We start from the raw sequence: 20313 nt of genomic DNA, 5'->3' as shown, positions 1-20313 counted from the left end.
ACAATGGTAGGGGAAACACTGGATAGTGTTTAATCAACGATAGGTTTTCCCCCCCTCAAAGGTGATTGGTTCACTGCATCGCAGGTATTATTGTGATTGGCTCTTGGGTCACATCAAAATTAGACGCGCTGTCATCCTCTCATACTGACACCTGACACCACACATACACACATAGGGAGAGCCGGGACGAAAGTAACACGGGACGAAAGTAACGGAGCGATTTTATCCGAGCCCAAACAACTTTGACCGGCCAAATTACGTCAGAATTATCAGCATTCAATACTTAACAGACCTACTAAATATCAGGTTTAACTGTCAGGAGTAGCTAGTGTTGTCACGGTACCAACATTTTGGTTTCGATACCAAGTCAAGAATTGCGATTCCGATTCTTTTTTTATACTTTTCTTAAAAAAAGGGAAACAGTCTTAAATGTAATTATTGTGCTTTATTTCACACCAGAACCATAACCATAACACACACTTTTAAACAATGAGAACAATAAATAAAATAAATGACAAGAATTCGTATTAAATAAAATTAATACATGTCTCACAGACAGGCCTCGTGGTGTCCGTAGGCTTGCCCTCACTGTCAGAGATATAGCTCAAATACTTCCAAATGTCGCTTCTGGCGTCTTTTTTGTCAACAAGCCGAGGCGCAGCGGCAGTTGCACTCCCACTTGCAGCCATGCTTCTCGTTTTCTCACATGCTCTGGCAGCTAGCGCGTGCACGAGAGAGGGGAGGCACTTAGAGCGTGCTTGAGAGGGGAGGGACTTAGAGCGTGCTTGAGAGGGGAGGGACTTAGAGCGTGCTTGAGAGGGAGGGACTGCAGGCAAGGCTGCAGTGCAGGGAGTGGAAGCAGAGCGCTGAACACACACGGCTCTTATTAAAACGGCGCTTTCTCACCGGAGTACTTTTCCCAGTCATTCTTAAAGTACCGATACTAATGAAACGGCGGAATCGTAACGTTTTTAAAGGCAGGGTATCGCGGTACCTTTCAAGTATCGGTACACCGTGCAACACTGGTCAGGAGTCAATGTCTCTCCCCCAAACTCACACATATACAATTCGATATGAACTGAAGAGCCGCATGAAACTAGGCAAAGAGCCGCATGCGGCTCGAGAGCCGCGGGTTGGCCACCCCTGCCCTAGCCAATCAAACCGCGTCTAAGCTGGGAGAGATATCCCGCCATTCATTTCTATATTTCAAATAAAAGATGGAGGAGAAACTAATTATCGCCGTAGCAAATCACCAGGTTTTGTATGACCAGACCCTCTTCACCTACCGGGATACAAACCGGAAGAACCAGTCATGGAGGGAGGTGACAGAGACAGTGGGTGAAACTGGTAGGTTTTCGCCTGTTTGGGGAGTTTATATATATATATATTGCTCGCATAAAATCCCCGGGGTTTTTTGCTTTGTATGTCGGGGGCGGGAGATTCATGTGATTGGTTGTTGGTCGCGTTGCTCGAATAAAATCCCCAAGCTTCAGACACGCCCAGCTCCAAGCTTTTTTTGAAGCTGTAGTTTGGACGCTCCGTAACACAACACATCAGCCTCAACTAGACGTTGACGCAGAGGAGTTCAGAATGGAGAATCCTGTGCAGATGTTTATGGACAATAACACTAGTGACACTCAAGAGCTAACACAAACTGTTCAGCCTGCAGACCTGCCAAATGTTCAAGAAAATGACCCTTTTGACACACAACCACAGAGAGAGAAACGACCCAGAGAAACACTGACTTATGAGACATTGGGTCATCCTGTTCATCGTTTGGTAAGGCTTCACATAAACCCACTTTATGTTAATGCTCTTGAACCAGCATATGGACAATACAATGTGCCCTGGCCATCTCCACAGGTGTTTGGGACGTACATGGTTCATCCTATTCCTGTTCCTGTAGGATATTACTGAGAGGATTAATATGGACTGTCTAAAATGTGGATACAGTAGACTGTTTTTGAACCAACTGGTTATATTTCACACAGGCTCCGCCCTCTACTGGACTCTATGGATACTACTCTCTATCATGCTGTGCGTGCTTTCACCTACTGAGTTTACGTAAACGTAGCCGGCCAATCGGGTCGAGTCTACCTGAATGCGCGCGCAGGCCCACAGTATATAAAGGCGGCTACACCCGCCGCCCACTATCCTTTTTCTCTTCAGACGAGCTGACAACCGAAGAGTTAAACGAACGAAGATTAGAAGATTAGAAGGAAAAATTGACTCACCATTACTGGAAGCTCGGCCATGCACCTGCCCTGGTTTGATCGCGGGCGCTGGTCTCCACCACCTCTGCTTAGAGTATTTGGGGGACCAGGATATGGCAGAGGCGGTGCCATTCACGTCGCCATTCCAGCGGGGCGGATTGCTCCATTTGCCGTTGTCGGGCACTTCCGGGTCCGGTCCATGGAGGTCCACCGCCCTAGGTGATGACCATGGCGGCGGAGCGCAGCTGCTCCCAGCGGGCAGCAGGCTGGGCAGGGAGCTGAAAACAGCTCTGCCACGCTACCGCGTGACAAGGCGACTGCAAATAAACACGGGTGTGTTGGGCATCTCGCTCATTGCTGGAGATGCCCCCAGCTTGATCGTGGCCGCCGCCGTTGTCTGCCGTGTGATATCCCGGTGAGGGATCACGCCGCATGGCACTTTCCAAAAGGACCGTGTTGTTGATCTCCCGGGCCGGGAGCCCCCGTGTTTACGGAAGGGCTCTTTGGATCGATCTCCTTGGTTACGTGGGTGAGGAGTAGTCGCAGCGTGGCTGCTTCTTGCTCATCCCCAGAGGAAATAACACTGTCCCACACTCCCCGCCCCCTCTGTAAACTCCAGTATAGGAGCCAGCAGGTGGGCGCGTGCACGTGAGTGGAATAAACCGAAGTGCTGTCAAAACACTGCGGGTTCAAGAGAGAGTGATGTGTGTGTGAGAAACGCATTCAGTGAAAACAATAGGCTACATGCACTAGGGTCTGAGACGTACTTCCGCCTTAGCCGTTATACTGCTCGGACGCTTCCGGGTTGCTTCTGGTCTGCGTAGCTGAGCGTCCACAAATGTTTTACTGTTTAAATCTGTGGTTTAAATATGAGTCGACGGAAGATTTTCAAAACGGAGCATTTGCAAAGACAAGTAAAGAACTACTCCGAGCACTGCTGTGTCCCACTTTGTACGGCGTCAGCTAAATTCAACGGCGTCCTAAGTTTCCATGGCTTTCCGACCGAACTCGAGCTGCGAAGACAGTGGCTGGTTAAAATACGACGCGATAACTTTACAATCTCCTCTCACTCCAAGGTCTGCAGTCGTCACTTCGCTACGGATCAACTAATAGAGCCAAAACCCCTTGATGGCCGTAGGAGGCTTGTGAAAGGTGCTGTCCCAACTCTGTTTGAGTGGAATCACTTCACTGCTCAAACACCGCGGGCTAGTGTTTGGGAGAGAAGGGAGCGGCCCACTGAACCAGTCTCTCGGGAGGAGCAGGAAGAGCACATCGATGTCCGTGACCATGATTACTGCTCAACCCCTGAACCAGCTTCACTGGACATGTCCTCTCAAGCTACAGAAGACAACTCCAAAACATTGGAGGATCTGCAGAAGCAACTGCAGGAGTTAAGAGTCCAGCGAGAGTTTTGCTTACAGCGGTTTGCTGGCTCCGACGACAACATCCGATTCTATACCAGGTAATGTTTTGGCTAAATTCTATCCACGTTTTTGAGATGGGTTAGCTTATAAAGAATCCTGTTTACCTGCCGTTTGACTGCTGACTATTTGCATGCAGTGTTGGAATAAGTAGGCTACTCAACTTAACTGAAGTATAAGTACAAATACTATGGTTTGAAAATACTCCTGAACTGAACATGTAGAATCATAAATCATGTGTTTTCATAAGTAACTAGAAACTATGAAGGTTAACTAAATGTGGTGGAGTAAAACATACTAATACTAACAACATACTGATAATACTTTACTACAAGTGGAAATCTTCAAAACCTTACCAAAGTAAAAGAACATGTCAATATCCACTGCGTGTCCCCCAGTTGCACACTTAAGAATGAAGAGTAAAAGTAGTCATTCTGTGTAAAATGTTCCCTGTATGTTTTAGATTATTATTACTGCTGCTTTAATGTAGTTGTTACATGTTACTGCCGTATATTACTATACCTGCACCAAGTGCCTTCTTAATCAGTCTATTTGAATTGTAATGTATTATAGCAAACAAGAGGAAAGCATTAGCCCATGTGTTACAGTTAACGAGTCAATTACTGACTGACATGTGTCTTTTGTGTACAGATTCCCGAGCTATAACCACCTGATGGCCTTCTGGTTTTTGATTGAGCCTTCCATTTATAAAATGGTTCGTGTTACAAGAGCGATATCAGCTGCCAAGAGGAATGAAGAAGTGGTTACACACGCACGTCCATCAACGGTAGGCTACGTTTCTTTTAACACACAATCTAAACACAAACTGAAGGGAAAATGTTTCTCCAACATTTCATTGCTTTCGTGTAGGCTAAAAGGCTATAGTACTCAATCCTTTTTGAATACATCAGAGAACTAAAACAACTTAATGTTTTTCCCATGGTGTGCTACACTCATGACATTAATATAGTACCCTTTTTTTGTCTATCTTCCAGAGACAGCTGCTTCAGCCAATTGATGAGTTCTTCCTTTTTCTCTGCTTCCTGTCGGTGGGTTTGAAAGAGAGGGACCTTGCAAACCGCTTCAACGTACACCAGTCCACTGTGAGCCGCATCATTGCAACATGGACGAGTTTTCTTACAACTTTATTGGGGTCACAGTGCATCTGGCTTACACCTGCAGAAGTTCAAGCCCACCTCCCAGAGGCATTCAAAGATTTCCCAGACACACAGGTGATCCTGGATTGCACAGAGCTGAGGTGTCAAACACCATCCTCACTCCTCCTCCAAAGTGAAATGTATTCTACATACAAATCTCACTGCACCATGAAAGCCCTGGTTGGCATAGCCCCACATGGCGCAGTGACATTTGTTTCCAGTCTGTATGGTGGTTCTGTCAGCGACAAGGAGATTTTCAAACAGTCTGGAATAGCTGCGTTGTTGACTGAAAACATGGCAGTGATGGTAGATAAGGGCTTCCTGATCAGCGATTGCTGCAAATGCAAGGTGTACTGCCCACCTTTTCTGTCAAAGCAGAAGCAAATGCCAGCCTATCAGGCGAGGGAGACACAGGCCATTGCCAGACTGAGGGTTCATGTGGAACGTGTCATTAGGAGGATAAAAGAGAACAAACTTTTTGATGGTGTCATCCTCCTGTCCCATGCCTACAACATCAACCAACTGTTTGCAGTAGCATGTATGCTGTCAAACTATCAGAACAAAGCACTGGTCAAGAAATGGGTGAAATAAGACAAGATGATGACACCTGTGCAGGTAGCTGTGATTAAGCTGGGTGAGCACACCGTAATCCTGTGTTGCCTGACACACGCTAGTGTTTTGTTTGAATAAATGGTAAATAGCAAATTACAATGCGTTGAGGATTTCTTACAAATGCACTGATTTACTATTCATTACACAAATCACTTCACTTTATTGTCTTTTTAAATACAATTGTATATTTATTTACATATATGAAATGTGACAAACAATATATATCAAAAACAAAATATTGAAATCACATTTTGTTGTCATTCAGAACTAGGGCTGTCAAACGATTACAATTTTTAATCAGATTAATCACAGCTTAAAAATTAATTAATCATGATTAATCACCATTCGAACTATGTCCAACATATGCCATTTATTTATGCATATTGTTGTGGGAATGGAAAGATAAATGAAAGAAGGCGGATATATCCATTTAACATACAGTATCTATGTTTATTATAACATTTTTCTGCGTGTCAAAATGAAAGACAACCCACACACCTATCAATCATCAAACCGTGGGGTCTTAATTCATTACGTGTTGATTTCTATCAACGGGTACTTCAGGAAAGTCGACGGGGGATGGGGGCTAGTGGAGTACTTCGTGACCACAGAGTGTGAACGTTGTGATCAGCTGTTTTAGCACAGTTCTCCAGTGAAGGGGGGGAGTCTCCCTCCGTAGCCGGTTGGCGTAGTTTTGGCACAATTCCGTTGTACAGACCGACGTTAACAGCAGCCCTGTCTGTGCACACGGAGACCGACTCTGCCGTCCGGTGATCTAACCGCCTTCTGGAAAAGTTTCACAAGTAGCCTACGTCGGTACGCAAATGCGCTTTGTGACACAAGTGACGGTACGCATTTCAGAGAGATTACGCACATAACCTGCGTACCAGTTATGTGCACCCCTGTACTACAGCAAAAGTATTCTCCGTCGGGACTTCCTGCAACAACACCACGCCGTTATCAAAGATGTTCTATTGAGAAGACGATCACTACGTGACAAAAGTTTTCAAAACCGTGGCTACTGAAATCAATCTTACTAACTGCTGTCTGTGCAATTTACTCCGCGAGTTGGCAGACTTTATTTTGCTTACTTTAACATCATTTTTCATGGTGAGGCTATGCGATTTCTTGGTATGGGTGTAGCCTACCCCAGCCATACCCTGGCGCTGCCACTGGTGGCACGTATGGGGCGGGCCATTCTGCACATGCATTAAATGCGTTAAATATTTTAACGCAATTAATTAAAAAAATTAATTACCGCCGTTAACGCGATAATTTTGACAGCACTATTCAGAACACATGATTGAGGGATTGCCTCTTAAAAACAATGACGGCTGAGCCAGGGTCTAGCAGCTAACTGCTTACAGAGTTAACAATGGCTACAGTGCCCACTACTTTTTTTAATGACAGGTACTTCGGCATGTATGTGTAAAAAAAAAAAAAGTCTACTTTTTCTCTGATTGCTCTTTGCACTTCTGGATCTGTGTATATTCTTTGCACCAGGTAGTCCTCTTGTGCCCACACTACAAAATCACACCACTGCATCCCAGATACAAGAAGTTGACCCTGTACTTGCCAGTAATAGGCATGGCTTTTCTTGAGCTTAGGGGAGCCACATTCCATCTGCACATATTTGCAGTCGACATAATTTGGGACATTGGGACATTTGAATTCAACAAGGCCAAATTGGGGATATTCTGTTGGGTCAAAAACAACTCCATCAGGGGAGGCACCAAGCCAGGGCGTAGAGGGGTGAATGACAAGGCCACAAGGGGAGTAGTTCACGTTTGCCAGTCTACTGTATTCAGCTGCTACTGTGGGCTCCATCTCGGCACCTCTCCTCATTTCTGCAGTCTGCCTTGTACCTTTGAGTATTCGCTCTGCAAGAGAGTTAGCAGAGCTCTCACCTCTGACGTGACAAATCTCTCTTAACCTAGAGGCAGTAACCCTGGGTTTGCGGAGCAGATGCCACTCTGAGCTAGAGCTTTGCTCACGGGTAGCCTCCTCAATTTTGTGAGACATTTCCAAATCAACAGATAAGCTGTTCATATGTAGTTGCTCCTCTTCTGAGCACACCAGCGGTAAATCACATGGCAAGATCACATACCCCTCTATGGGCAAGTGGGGTGTTGGTGGTGTGTCAGTGTGAAGTGTGGTGTACCGAGACGTCAAAGCAGGCATCTGATAGGACAGAACACTGCCCTCTTGCACAATCCCGAAGGCACTTTCCACAAGGGGCTTGTCAGGTCTCATGTTCATTGTGGTCACAAGCGGCCTGTCTTCAATGCTGAATGCTGAGTATGCCTCCGTAACTCTGAACAGGCAGGGATCTGGTAATGGCCCCACCATGCCTCTGTAGAATCCACTCCTACAAAGAATGGCAAAGACAATATAGCACATTAATGTGACAATAAAGGTTAGGAATACAGCACCAGAATTATTAATTTTAAAAACACAGGAAACACAATTTTCCAGCTAAAATTACCTTACTCCAGTCTGCACCATCCTATTTGGTACAGGCTTGGTGAAGACCATGGAGTTGATGGGCCCTGGCTTCACACCCTTAAGGAAAAGACAATTACTGTTCGTTGAGTCACTTTAAAACAAAAACTCTGTGAAAGATTACAAGTATTTGAACCTCATTGAAATTACCATTGTTCGCGGCTTGTGCCATTGCTGTTCCGATTCAGTACAGCTATGCACAGGTGGCACAACTGGCATGTTCAGTTCAGTGTAGTGTGCTGTTTGGAACAGCAATGCTACTGTGTGATTGCACAAAACAGTTCCTGCAACACAGGAGCACTGGTTGTGCGTGAGCACCACTGGTGATGAATCACGAAGCGTTATCTAAAAAAGAGAGAATAAATACTAGTGATTAGTAACCTCACTTGTTACTATGAGCCAGGAGGTTATTATGAGTAGAATTATTGGTTATTTTTACTGACCCATTATCCTAGAAGAAGCATGTATTCCTGAATGCTTAGTGTTACCCTCTTACCCTACAATACCACAATGAACTTTCTTTGGAAACTAAGATGCCTTGAAAATTGTATTAAAGCAGTTTTGACTATATATTTGAACCCCCAAACTTACACATCCATAATCAATGTAATAATATCTGACCAATCAGCTGTGATAAAGCAGGGAGAAGTAGGACACTGTTGAGATTCCCTTAAGGTAAACTAATGTTTAACTGAACTGAAACTCAATAAACAGGGGGGAACAGTGTCAATGCTGCCTGCCTACACTCAAACTGTGTGCTGTCTCGCTCTTCCGCATTGACCTGTAGCACAAGGCTCTCACGCTGACCTGCCCTGTCAGCCTGTCTTTATTGGACACTGAATGAAGAAAAACAGAGCAACAGCGTTAGATCTATACTCACGTCAACACATCTATGGCAACATTGCTTTACAAAAGCTGATACCATTATGCAGTGTGGCTAACAACAAGATAACCTTGGCTAGGCTATTAAACGATAGTATTTGTTAGCAAAATGGCTAATGTTTTAAAGAATTAACACCAGAAACAGTACATAGCGTTACCCAGAGCCCTATAGTAGTCTACTATAGTAGTAGTATAATAATAATAATAGTAGTTATACTATAGGGCTCTGGCGTTACCTAGCTTTTGACAGCTAATGTTAGCGTAACCCGGAGCATAAGCTAGCTGGTTAGTACCTGTTACCTTCTTACCTTCATAGTTGTGTATATATGACGCAGCATATAATTTGAAGCCTTTATCGAGTTTGCTGGCTGGGGCTTTAGTCGTCCGGCAAATCCGATGAACATCTGACATTTTTAATTTCGGAAGCTCTTGTAGGCAGCGGGTGTAGAAGATCGTCATTTTCAAACAGGAAATGAATCGGCCGCTATGAGTAGAATGCGGAAGTGACTGTGCATGTAGCCTATTGCATTTATCCCAGAGCAAGAGTCATCTCTCTCCACATTTCCACTTTTCACCATAATGTCCGTTTCTAGTACCTCATTCACACCAACCTGGTTTCAGGGCCGGTTCGGAGCTGGAGCTTGAAAAGCACCGAGTTTTCCTCTTCACACCGCAGCGGAGCAGCCTCTTAGCTCCAGAATCCGGTTCGTTTCAAGCACCAAAAAATTGTCCGGCCAGAGCAAAAGCACCGCATACGTCACGCTTACGTCATGGCGGGGGCAGAGACAACACAACAACAAAAAGCCCGCGTTTTATCCAGTTTGTACTCAACGATGGAGAAACTTAACAAGAGTTTCAGAGTTTCTGCCATAGACTGTGTATATATAAAGGTTTCTGCTCATGGTGAAGCAACGTGTCTGCGTGTTAAGGTGGAACCTGAGCATTCACGTTGATCACCTCTCATTATAACTCATTATAAATCTATAAAACTATAAATATTAAACTTTACTTCACTTGTTCATTTGAGAACAGCTGTTACATACCTGGGTGAAGGTTACAGTTCATTTAAATGAAAGATACAACGTTACTCCACACTCATGGTTCAGCCCACCTTAAGAAATAAGACCGACCTCGGAAGCAGTTGTGTTTTAAAAAAACCTTTATTGACACGAGTACACTTTTTTATAAGAATATAGTCTAAACCACAGAAATGACTCCGGAAAAGCTGCAGATAGAGCCATAAGAAATGAATGCAACTGATTTCATCCGCACGGTTTGGCTTTATGAAGCAGGCACGCAAACGGTTACGTCATGACGCAAACGATGACGCAATGACGCAGCACCAGTCGGACTCTGGGCGGTGTGAAAAGAGCCAGAGCTAAACCGAAGAACCGGTTCTGAACCTGAAAAGCTCTAGCACGGAGCTTGAACCGGAGTTGCGTTGGTGTGAATCATTGACTGTATATATAAATGGACATAGTGTCCGTGACGTCACCCATAGGATTCTGCAGAGTTGCCGTGAAGCCCTTAGTAGGCGGAGTCGGCCACTAACGGCTTGACAGCAACGTCAGAGTCTAATCCCGCCTGCTCCAAATAAGGGCAAAGAGGCGGAGCCGAGGCGGGACCTGCTGCCTCCGAACTGGAAGTAAACAGAGCTAGCTCAGGCTAAGAAGCTAAGCTAACATGAAATACATGCATACCAAGTTACTGCTAACAGTGTAGTTCCCCTATATAAACGTTACATTCATAATCAAATGAGACAATCTGCAAGAGAATTAGCTATATTTTATTATTCTTAATGCTTGTCATTCACACGTTGAGAAAAGACGGACTCCACCACCCGGACCTAACGGAGCCGCAGTGGGCTAGCTCCGGGACGCCGGCTGGAGCTAGCACTCTGCGGCTCCGTTAGCTCCGGCGGCCACCACTGGGATAATTGGGTCCCCTATTAACATTTGCTCCCGTTTAGCATTATGGGCGTCATAGCCATAGACTATAAAAGTCTTACCCAAGGCTGAATCATAAACTAAAATGTATATGTATGCATAAAGGGTTACGTCCTTAGCTGGCTAATAAGTAACAAGCTAAGCTACCAAGCACACAAACACCTGCGAACGGGGTTAACATGTATTGTAATGGCAATTTCCTTTACCTATGTCCTATATATTTTTGCCGTTACTTTCACAGAAGGGTTGAAAAGTGATCCAGACGCAGACACAAACAGATGATTTTCCGGTCCTTTGTTGTGGTTTATGATGTTTATTCGTCTTTACATACCAGGGTTAATTTAGCGTTCTAGTGATTCTATGAGCATCTGCCGGGCTGATGGAATCGGTATGCTCTTCTCCTACTGTGTCCACCCCCGTCTCCTGTCACCTATGACCTCCTTATATACACCCGGTACAGCTAAACCCCGCCACCCAGTGTTCATAAATAATATTGCACTATAAATACAACTTAAATAAACTGACACACCAACATCACCCACAAAATGGCTCCTACACACCGGCCCCTAATTGGCTTTAGTATGAAAACAAAAACAATTACCAATAAATAATAAAGGAGCTATACAAATGGTGTGTATGTGTTAGCATGTACTTCTTAAATAATTTTTAGTTTATTTTCTTCTCCCTTATTTTAAGGGTCATCAGTCTTTGCTGTTCTTAGGTTGAAGCAGTAGTGTTGCCATCCCGTCCAGCGCTGAGAGAATCTGTGGGTTATATTTTCATCCAATTCCAAGCCTCTCCTTATAGGGCTCCTGCATTGATGAGTCAGTCACTTCTTCAGGTCTGTCACTTGGGTTCAGCCGGTGCCCTGCTACCATAGCAGCAAAATCGCAGATGAGCTGCTCGGTAACGTGTTTGTTGTTAGGCAAGCTGGGATTTCCTTGTCTGAATGGCAAGTCTAGGCAGTAGTGTCCATCTGACATTTTCACTTTCTCGGCCACAGGCTTGGCTTCTTCCTCAGGCACTGCGTCAGATTGGTGTAACTCGACATCTGCTGTGAAGTCAGGCATGCTGTGACAGGAGTCTGAAGTCGGCTGGCTTTCAAAAGGCTCGTCTTCTGCCTCTTCATAGTAATCACCTGAATCCCGACCCTCATCTTCTTATTCTTGGGGGGCCTCAGTTTTGCCTTCAACATCCCTATCACTGTCTCCTTTGGCATCTGCTACAACATCGCCATCCTCTTTGGCATCTGCTACAACATCGCCATCCTCTTTGGCGTCCGCTACAACATCGCCATCCTCTTTGGCGTCTGCTACAACATCGCCATCCTCTTTGGCATCTGCTACAACATCGCCATCCTCTTTGGCGTCTGCTACAACATCTCCATCCTCTTTGGCGTCCGCTACAACATCGCCATCCTCTTTGGCGTCTGACATGTTTGCAGAGTGATTCATAATGTTCAGGAATTGTTTGTCTTCTCTGGACATTTCCTCTGTTTTCTTGCTTGTATTTTCCTTGAAATCATGCTTGTATTGTTTGACCAATAGCTCCTCTAGGTGTACCATGGCTATCCGACTAACAGCAGCAGCAGGGTGGCCATTAGCATCTCTACTGTCGTTGCTGCCTTTTAGGGGACCATAGAAGACCCACCCCAGTAGGGTCTTTGCAGCATACGGTCCTTCTCCTTGGCTATTGATCAGCTCCCAAGGTTCCAATACCTTAGGAGAATTTGTCCCAATGAGTAGGTCAATGCCAGAAGCAATTTCATTAATTTTGATGTCCTTTAAGTAAGGCCATTTTTCCAGATCTTCTTGTAGAGGAATATTGTGCTTGGAAACAGGCATGGTTTTATGTGTAAACACATCGGATAGTTGAAGGAAATTGTTTTCGTCCAGACTCGATATTTCCAAACCTGAGATATGATGACTAGACACAATCTTTCTCTGATTCATTGTCTTTAGGAGAATGTTAGTCCTTTGTCCTGTAAGGTTTAGCCTCCTCATTAAACTTTCTGAGCAAAAGGTGGATGAACTTCCATGGTCCAGAAATGCATAAGTTTGTAACACTTTGTCCCCTTTGTGGCTCTTTACTTGTACTGGTACAATGGAGAAGATGGAGTTTTCATCACCGGCCCCAATGTGACCACATGTATGAGGTGAGATGACACTATTACTTTCCATTGGCTTCCCATTCTGTTTTGTGTGTTCTGCTTCCTCTCTTTTGCCTTTTTGTTTAATGTGGAGTATTTCAGGATGACTTTGATTGCACACATAACATGTCAAACGACTGTGGCAGTGTTTGCTCATGTGTCCTATTTTTAGGCATCCAAAACACACCCCTTTTCCTTTCAAGAAGTCCATTCTTTCTCTGTGTGTTTTCTTCAGGATGTGTGGACACTGCTCCAATGAGTGACCACTTCTTCTGCAGAACAAACACAAATGTAGGGAGTTGTGGCTTGATGGAGGTATTTTCATTCCATTCGTTGTTACATGTTCTAGCACTGGTGTTCTTGGGCAGGTAATAATTGTTGCAAAACTACTTGCTCTTAGGCTTGGTTTTCCCTTTGAAAAGGTAGAGATAACAGTTTTGATAGCTGCAGTTGGTTTATCATCCTGGATGCTTCCAAACAGAGGATCTGACAGTATCTTCACTTGCCTCTCTATGAAGCTAACAAGGTCAGGAAATGTAGCTCGATGCCCACGCTCTTCCTGTAGCTGAAATGCTCTATTCCTCCACTTGTCTCTGAATTTGTAGGGTAGTTTCTGAAGTATGTGTTTCATGTTTGAAACAACATTCATTTCATCCATATAGGTGAGATGTTCCATTGCATTGCAACAACCTCTTAGGAACAAAGAGAAGGCTTGTATACTTTGTCTGGGAATAGAGGTTTGGGCTTGATGAGGCAAGAATTCAGTGGCCTGTACGTTAAATCTTGCTGTAGGGTTTCTGTAGTAAGAGCTCATCCCATCTGATGCTCTAGAGGTGTGTCTTGATCCCATGCTGAGCACGTTTAGCCTGGCATTGGCTTCTGCCAGCTTAGTTTGTATATCCAGTTGTTCCTTTTTCCGTTTCACCTGTTCTTCCTGTTGTTCCAACTGTTGTTTCTGTTGTTCCAACTGTTGTTCCTGTTGTTGTTTCTGTTGTTCCAACTGTTGTTCCAACTGTTGTTCCAACTGTTGTTCCAACTGTTGTTCCTGTTGTTGTTTCTGTTGTTCCAACTGTTGTTTCTGGTGTTTTAATTGTTCCCCTTCTACATCAAGCTCATGTTGTTTGTTCAGTGCTGCCGCCCTTTCGATTAAAGCCGCCCTTTCTGCCTGGGCTTTAATTCGAGCAGAAGAGGTAGATGATGCGTGTGATGAACCAGGTTTGTATTTTGACTGAGGGTGTGATGCCTTTGAAATGCTGTCATCAGGTCCGATGTCATCTGAGCTGACACTTTGTTCTATGGCACTTCCCACAATAGAGTGTCTAATTGCCTGTCCACTCTCAGATAACCACACATTTGCATCTTGTATAAATCCATCAAATATATGCATCTTTTCTTGCAGCCACTGCCTTTGCTTTCCCATTTCTTCTTCAGGCAGTTGAAGGTCAGTTAATGATTTGTGATTTTCTTTTAGTTCATCACACAACTTCTTAAATTCAACCAGTTTCAACTGTATTTCCTTTGCATTGTCTTCTGAGCTCATAAGCTCTTTCAGTACTTCCATTAACTTCTTTACTTGTTTGTAACTGAAGTTTCTTGCGTTTTGGCAGTTTGCAATAAACAATTCCAATCCTTTGGCAGTGTGAGTGATAATCATTTTCTCTCTCACAGATTGCAGTCCAACAGCGCCATCTTGTGACGTGACGTCAGATGTCACAGACATGATTAATGTTCACTGTCCCTTTAAGTTTCGTTCTCAGGAATTGTCCGTTAGCTGACAGCGCGCTGTTTCAAACAGCTGACAATGTTGCAGCACCACATCCATTTACTAAGCCATTGTCCAATACAGCTTAATATCTCCAAAACAATCTACTTATCATGCTGCACGGTGCACATACCCGGCCGCTTTCCCAGTCCTCTCTCAGCCTCTTCGGTCCTCCCAGGTGGGAACAATCTCCAGCTGATTGTTGCGTGTGCAAATGATCCGTGATGAGAAATCGATGGTGCAATAATCCAATTATTTGTTTTCCCGAAAACGATCCTTAATCCAATTTGAAGTGAATCCAATTGTCCAGTTTCACTCAAAAGTGCGATTCCACTTAATGTAATGGCAATTTCCTTTTCCTATGTCCTATATATTTTTGCCGTTACTTTCACAGAAGGGTTGAAAAGTGATCCAGACGCAGACACAAACAGATGATTTTCCGGTCCTTTGTTGTGGTTTATGATGTTTATTCGTCTTTACATACCAGGGTTAATTTAGCGTTCTAGTGATTCTATGAGCATCTGCCGGGCTGATGGAATCGGTATGCTCTTCTCCTACTGTGTCCACCTCCGTCTCCTGTCACCTATGACCTCCTTATATACACCCGGTACAGCTAAACCCCGCCACCCAGTGTTCATAAATAATATTGCACTATACATATAACTTAAATAAACTGACACACCAACATCACCCACAAAATGGCTCCTACATGTATAATATTATCATTTTAGACTTCTTGGAAGTTCTGTTAGTACATTCAACACAGCACGACATTTTAATTGTCTGGTATTTGTAACAATATTCTCTAAAAGGCACAATCACCACGAACACGGCTAAAGCTAAAGGGTCAAGTACAGTGCTATGACTAACTAACGTTGTCGCCTCTATGGTTGTAGCCTAGCAGAGTGGACAAGTTGCTGTTAGCTGACAGTGAGTGAGGCATGTACGTGTCCATCAACGTGACCACGCCCTAATTTATGCAAACACTTTAAGACCTAATATAAATAAAAGGGTTGTGTTAGAAAACAATTCACTCACAGATTCATAATCATGAAGGTAGAATCTAACTATATCGATAATAATATTTATTGCATCCATGTGTAGAAACATGTTTTTTTCTGCTGTAAAGTTAGGCATTTTAACATGGGGTCTATGGAAATTGCTCCTTTCTGCAGCCAGTCCCTAGCGGCCCATGTATGAACTGCAGTGTGTGGCACTTCCGTATTGGCTTCCCAGCTGTTCCCCAGAGTTTGCCGCTTGGTGTGAATGAGGTAAAAGAGACGGCATTAGGACAGAGCCGCGACCCCACGGGAGCGTGCCACGGTGCGTTCAAGGACCTCAGTAGAAAATCGGCCCTTTTCTGTGTCAGCCCCCATGCCAAAACTCCCTTCTTATGGAAAGGTTTGGCAGCGGAGTAGGCCACCAGAGAATACTACAGCTTCTTAGCTTTGGCTCCACAGCTGCTGGCATGTCCCCTGAACACAGTTTTGTGTGAGAGCGGGCCGCGGTGCGTTCATGGACAGAAGAAGCTCAGATTAATGCCTCTTTCTCTCTGAGAGAAAACAGCATTATGGGGGAGCGCGCGCTCTCACGGTGCGTGCCGTGATGTGTTCAGGGACCTCAGTGAAAAGTCGGCCGTTTTGTTCTCTGAGTGGAAACTGCATTATAGAAAAACGGCCCTTTCTGTGTCAGCCCCCCATGGGTCAAACTTCCTTTTATGGAGGGTTTGACGGCGGAGTGGGCCACCAGAGTGTACCACAGCCTCATAGCTGCGGCTCCGCAGCTGATTGCACATCCCCTAACACAATGTTATGGGGAATGGAAAATCAGTGGTGTATTAACAGGGCGGACGGACAGGACACTGAGACTGGGTTATTCACTCCAGTTTTGCAGCATCCCTCCTCCGTTCAGAGGCATGAGAGAGGCAAATCTGTCATCCCAGGAGGAGATAGGTTTCCTCTCGGCATGTGCACTCTCAAGTCAGAGAGAAGGGGCACTATTCCCTGTACTTCCTGGTTCCCAAGAAGACAGGAGAATTCAGGCCCATTCTGGATCTTCAAATGCCTGCACCAGCACATTGCATGCAAGAAGTTCCATATGTTATCTATGAAACAGTTACTGGGACTGGTTCAGCCAGGCGATTGGTTCACAACCATCGACCTGAAGAACGCTTACTTTCATGGCGAAATTGCTCCAAAACACAGAAAGTATTTGCGTTTTGCCTTCCAGTGGGTAGCCTACGAGTACAACAGACTGACGTTCGGCTACTCCCTATCCCCACGCACGCTACGGCGCTGCAACCGCTGCGGGACCATGACATGAGGGTGTTCTTTTATCTGGGTGACCTCATAGTCATGGCCAGGTCCAGGGAATGGGCAATGTTTCACACAGCCCAATTGATCCTACACCTAACCAAGTTGGGTTGAAAAAGAGTTGCGGTCAATTGGAAGAAGAGCTCCCCCATACCTCACCAGCAGGTAGAATATCTGGGGGTGATGCTCGATGCAGGCAGACTACGTGCCACCCTGACAGAAAGCAGACAGGCATCCCTGCTGCGGGCAGTCTGCAGGCTGTGTCAGGGGGCGACGGTGACAGCTTTGATCATCATGCAGACTTTGGGTCTCATGACGGCTGCTCACTCCGTAGTGACACTCGGACTTCTGCATGCACGTCACATACAGAGGTGGCTTACCGGCCTTCGTTTAGATCTCAAGACACAAACGACGTCTGGTGATTATCCCCCCTCAGTAGAGAGCAACCTCCGATTCTGGGGGTCCCCAGAGAATCTGCGGAGGGGAGCTCCACTGGGGCAAGTGACCTCCTATATCACAGTCTTTACAGACGCTTCAGTGACAGGATGGGGGGGGACGTGCCTAGAGAGAGCTGTAGGTGGTTGCTGGCCTCTGACAGAGGCTCGGCACAGCAACCTCCTGGAGCTGCAAGCAGTGATGCTGGTCCTACAGCACTTCAAACCCTTAATACAGGGCAAACATGTGCTAGTGAGGAGCGACAACCGCACCACAGTGGCGTACATCAACAGGCAAGGCGGAGTCCGCTCAATAGCCTTGTTGACCGCAGCAGAGAACCTGTGGTTGTGGGTTTCACAGATTGTGTTGTCTCTAAGGGCCCTGCACATACCGGGACGGGAGAACGGGGGGGCCGACCTCATGTCAAGAGGCGGACCCTTGCCAGATGAGTGGAGGCTTCACCTGGAGGTGGTGAAGCAGTTCTGGACTCAGTTCGGGAGAGCAGAGGTGGACCTGTTCGCCAATCGGCGCAACAGCCACTGTGCCCTGTGGTTCTCCCTGGCCCGGTGGGACAATCCGCCCTTGGGGGTGGACGCATTTGCACACGAGCCATGGCCAAGGAAGCTGCTTTACGCCTTTCCACCGCTGCACCTTATCCCCCCCCTTCTGGATAGGGTGATGCGGGAGCAGCTGTCAGTCATCCTAGTGGCCCCAGATGCCTGGCGCCGTGGTACGCGGTGTAACACAGATGATGGGGGGCCAGCCCTGGGCTACTCCTCAGGTCTGGGGAGCGCTGTCTCAGAAAGCAGGGGCAATAGGGGCATTACCCACTCTGGGCCAACCTTTCCAGGCTTGGCTCCTGAGAGGGACAGGCTGAGACAGGTGGGGCTGTCTGACAACGTTATTCAGACTATCCAAGCAGCAGGAGCAGAATCCACCACAGCCTGTTACAGGCCAAAGTGGGCGGGATTCCGGCGATGGTGTGAAGGAAGGAGTCTAGAGCCTCTGTCATGCACGCTGGGCTCTATTCTTACCTACTTACAGATACTGGTGGACAGGGGGCTGGCTCATTCCACAATTAAGGTGTATGCAGCAGCTATTTCGTCCTGCCATGAGGGATTTGGAGGCAGGTCAGCCTTCAGTCAGCCGCTTATGTCGCGGTTTTTGCAGGGGGTCAGGAGACAGCGCCCAATAGAGCATGCCTCTGCCCCGCAGTGGGACCTGCCATTGGTGCTCGAGGCTCTGGAACCATTTGAGCCCCTGGAGCTCTCCTCCCTGAAAGCACTGTCATGGAAGACAGCATTGCTACTTGCCTTGACTTCGGCCAAAAGAGTGTCCGAGCTGACCGCTCTGTCGGTGCACCCAAGCTGCCTTTTGATCCGGGGTGACCGTAGCGGGGCGACACTCAGACCGAACCCCTCCTTTACTCCTAAGAGCCAAAGGAGTTCGTTCAGGTCAAGGGCTACTCAGTTAGGTGGCTTTAATCTTCCACCCCATATTGAGGCCAGGCTAAATTGCACCTCCTCTGCCCAGTGCGTGCGCTAGCATGTTAAGTAGAGCGCACGGCTGCCATTAGACGCACTGAACAGCTGGGTGTGTGCTTTGGGGATGGTGTGGCTAGAAAAGCTCTCTCCAAGAAGCGCCTAACAACAGGATGGCTATGCGGGTGCATTACACATGCTTATGGACGGGTGGGGAGAGCCCTCCCCACTGGGGTCCGTGCGCATTCTACACGGGCTGTGGCTGTGTCAAACAGCCTTATTCAGCAGCGTGAGTGTAGAAGATATATGCACGTCGGCGTCTTGGTCTACGCCAGGCTCCTTCATAAAATGTTATCTCCTGGACATGTCTGGCTCCTTCTCGTCGCCTGTGCTTGCCGAGGCAACGCATGACTGGTGAGAGGGGGGATGGCTGTGGGTCAGCAGGTGTCTGACCCCCCCCCCCCCCCTGGACATAAAGCACTTGTGTTTTCCCATGCTCCTGAGGGACTCGGGAGACATGGTGCGCAATCAGCCCCATACAGGGCTGGAGGCAGGCTGGGAGAGCCTTCCTCACTATTGTCCATGCCCACTCTACACGGAGCGTGTGTGAGTGTGGGGGACGTGGTGCACTTATGTTTTCCCATGCTCCTGAGGGACCTGGGGAACATGGTGCGCGGTAGACTCCAGACGGAGTCTCCGCACAGATCTTTTCCATGCACACTCTACACGAGGTAAGCGTGTGTGAGTGTGCCTTATCCAAATTGCGGCCGCAACTTCTCTACAGTTACAACCGGATGGGAGGAAGTGGGGATGCAATGGATGTTAGCCAAAAGCCGGTCAGGGACGGTGTGGTGGGTCGATGTTGTTGGATGACAGGGCGTGTATTAGGGCTGCACGGTATTGAAAAAAACTGACATCGCGGTTTTTTCCCCCCCTGCGGTATTGCGTTTTTTTTAACCTGTTAAACCCCAAAGTCCCGGCGGGTACTTTACTTTTTTTTTTCACGACAGTGTCTCAGGGGATCGTAATATTTAAGAACCTATTAATGTGTTATACCAGATTAATGGAAATAATCTCAGCTAACTAACGATACAAACCATTTTATACCAAAACAAAACACAAGTCTCATAAGAAAGAGATGTCACATGTCAAAATCCAGCAAGGTGGGCCAGAGATATGGAAAATCCACCAAAATGGCCCCAAAAGAGGTTTTTTGTGTGCTAAATCTGTCTAAAAAGGTCAAATATCAGGGGAAGTTCTACACACACCAACACATGAACAAATAAGGAGTGAGAGTGACGACGCGTAGCCAAAATTGGAAGCTGCATACCACCAAGGTGGCTACCATTAGCAGCTAACTTTTGTGATCCGATTTTTACATAAAAATGGAATTATGGATTATAAACAATTGCTGCAAAGCCACAGATACATTATCAACCTA

At 46.2% G+C, this 20313-nt stretch overlaps 2 protein-coding genes across 4 annotated transcripts; one reads left to right on the top strand and one right to left on the bottom strand.

Moving 5' to 3' along the window:
- Positions 1-2385: 2385 nt before the first annotated feature.
- LOC117542545 lies at positions 2386-5499 on the top strand. Its single transcript, XM_034210267.1, has 3 exons — positions 2386-3675; positions 4286-4421; positions 4630-5499. The coding sequence occupies exons 1-3, from the start codon at positions 3083-3085 to the stop codon at positions 5380-5382; spliced, it is 1482 nt and encodes a 493-aa protein (XP_034066158.1). The 5' UTR covers positions 2386-3082; the 3' UTR covers positions 5383-5499.
- Positions 5500-6690: 1191 nt separating this feature from the next.
- LOC117542642 lies at positions 6691-9238 on the bottom strand. Of its 3 annotated transcripts, none has more exons than XM_034210442.1 (4): positions 9096-9238; positions 8056-8250; positions 7889-7965; positions 6742-7771 (listed from the first exon to the last, which is right to left on the bottom strand). In XM_034210442.1, exons 1-4 carry the CDS (start codon positions 9189-9191, stop codon positions 6757-6759), a joined length of 1383 nt encoding a protein of 460 aa, XP_034066333.1. In that variant the 5' UTR covers positions 9192-9238; the 3' UTR covers positions 6742-6756. The 3 variants fall into 3 exon arrangements, with proteins under 3 accessions (XP_034066334.1, XP_034066333.1, XP_034066335.1); XM_034210444.1 differs by having other exon boundaries at positions 6791-7771; positions 7894-7965; XM_034210443.1 differs by having other exon boundaries at positions 6691-7771; positions 7894-8250.
- Between the last annotated feature and the right edge of the window lie 11075 nt (positions 9239-20313).

The sequence above is a fragment of the Gymnodraco acuticeps genome, unplaced genomic scaffold (assembly GCF_902827175.1).
Source record: "Gymnodraco acuticeps unplaced genomic scaffold, fGymAcu1.1, whole genome shotgun sequence".
NCBI classification, from domain to species: domain Eukaryota; kingdom Metazoa; phylum Chordata; class Actinopteri; order Perciformes; family Bathydraconidae; genus Gymnodraco; species Gymnodraco acuticeps.
The sequence above is the reverse complement of the archived record's forward strand: the minus strand, read 5'-3'. Positions and strand labels throughout refer to the sequence as shown.

What these genes read in the sequence shown, in the direction of transcription:
- LOC117542545 (XM_034210267.1), top strand. Translation starts at nt 3,083, where the DNA reads ATGAGTCGACGGAAGATTTTCAAAACGGAGCATTTGCAAAGACAAGTA. An exon ending in AACATCCGATTCTATACCAG is followed by an intron (nt 3,676 to 4,285) that starts GTAATGTTTTGG and finishes TTTTGTGTACAG; the next exon opens with ATTCCCGAGCTATAACCACC. An exon ending in CACACGCACGTCCATCAACG is followed by an intron (nt 4,422 to 4,629) that starts GTAGGCTACGTT and finishes TCTATCTTCCAG; the next exon opens with AGACAGCTGCTTCAGCCAAT.
- LOC117542642 (XM_034210442.1), bottom strand. Translation starts at nt 9,191, where the DNA reads ATGTTCATCGGATTTGCCGGACGACTAAAGCCCCAGCCAGCAAACTCG. An exon ending in GGCACAAGCCGCGAACAATG is followed by an intron (nt 7,966 to 8,055) that starts GTAATTTCAATG and finishes CTTTTCCTTAAG; the next exon opens with GGTGTGAAGCCAGGGCCCAT. An exon ending in ATGGTGCAGACTGGAGTAAG is followed by an intron (nt 7,772 to 7,888) that starts GTAATTTTAGCT and finishes CATTCTTTGTAG; the next exon opens with GAGTGGATTCTACAGAGGCA.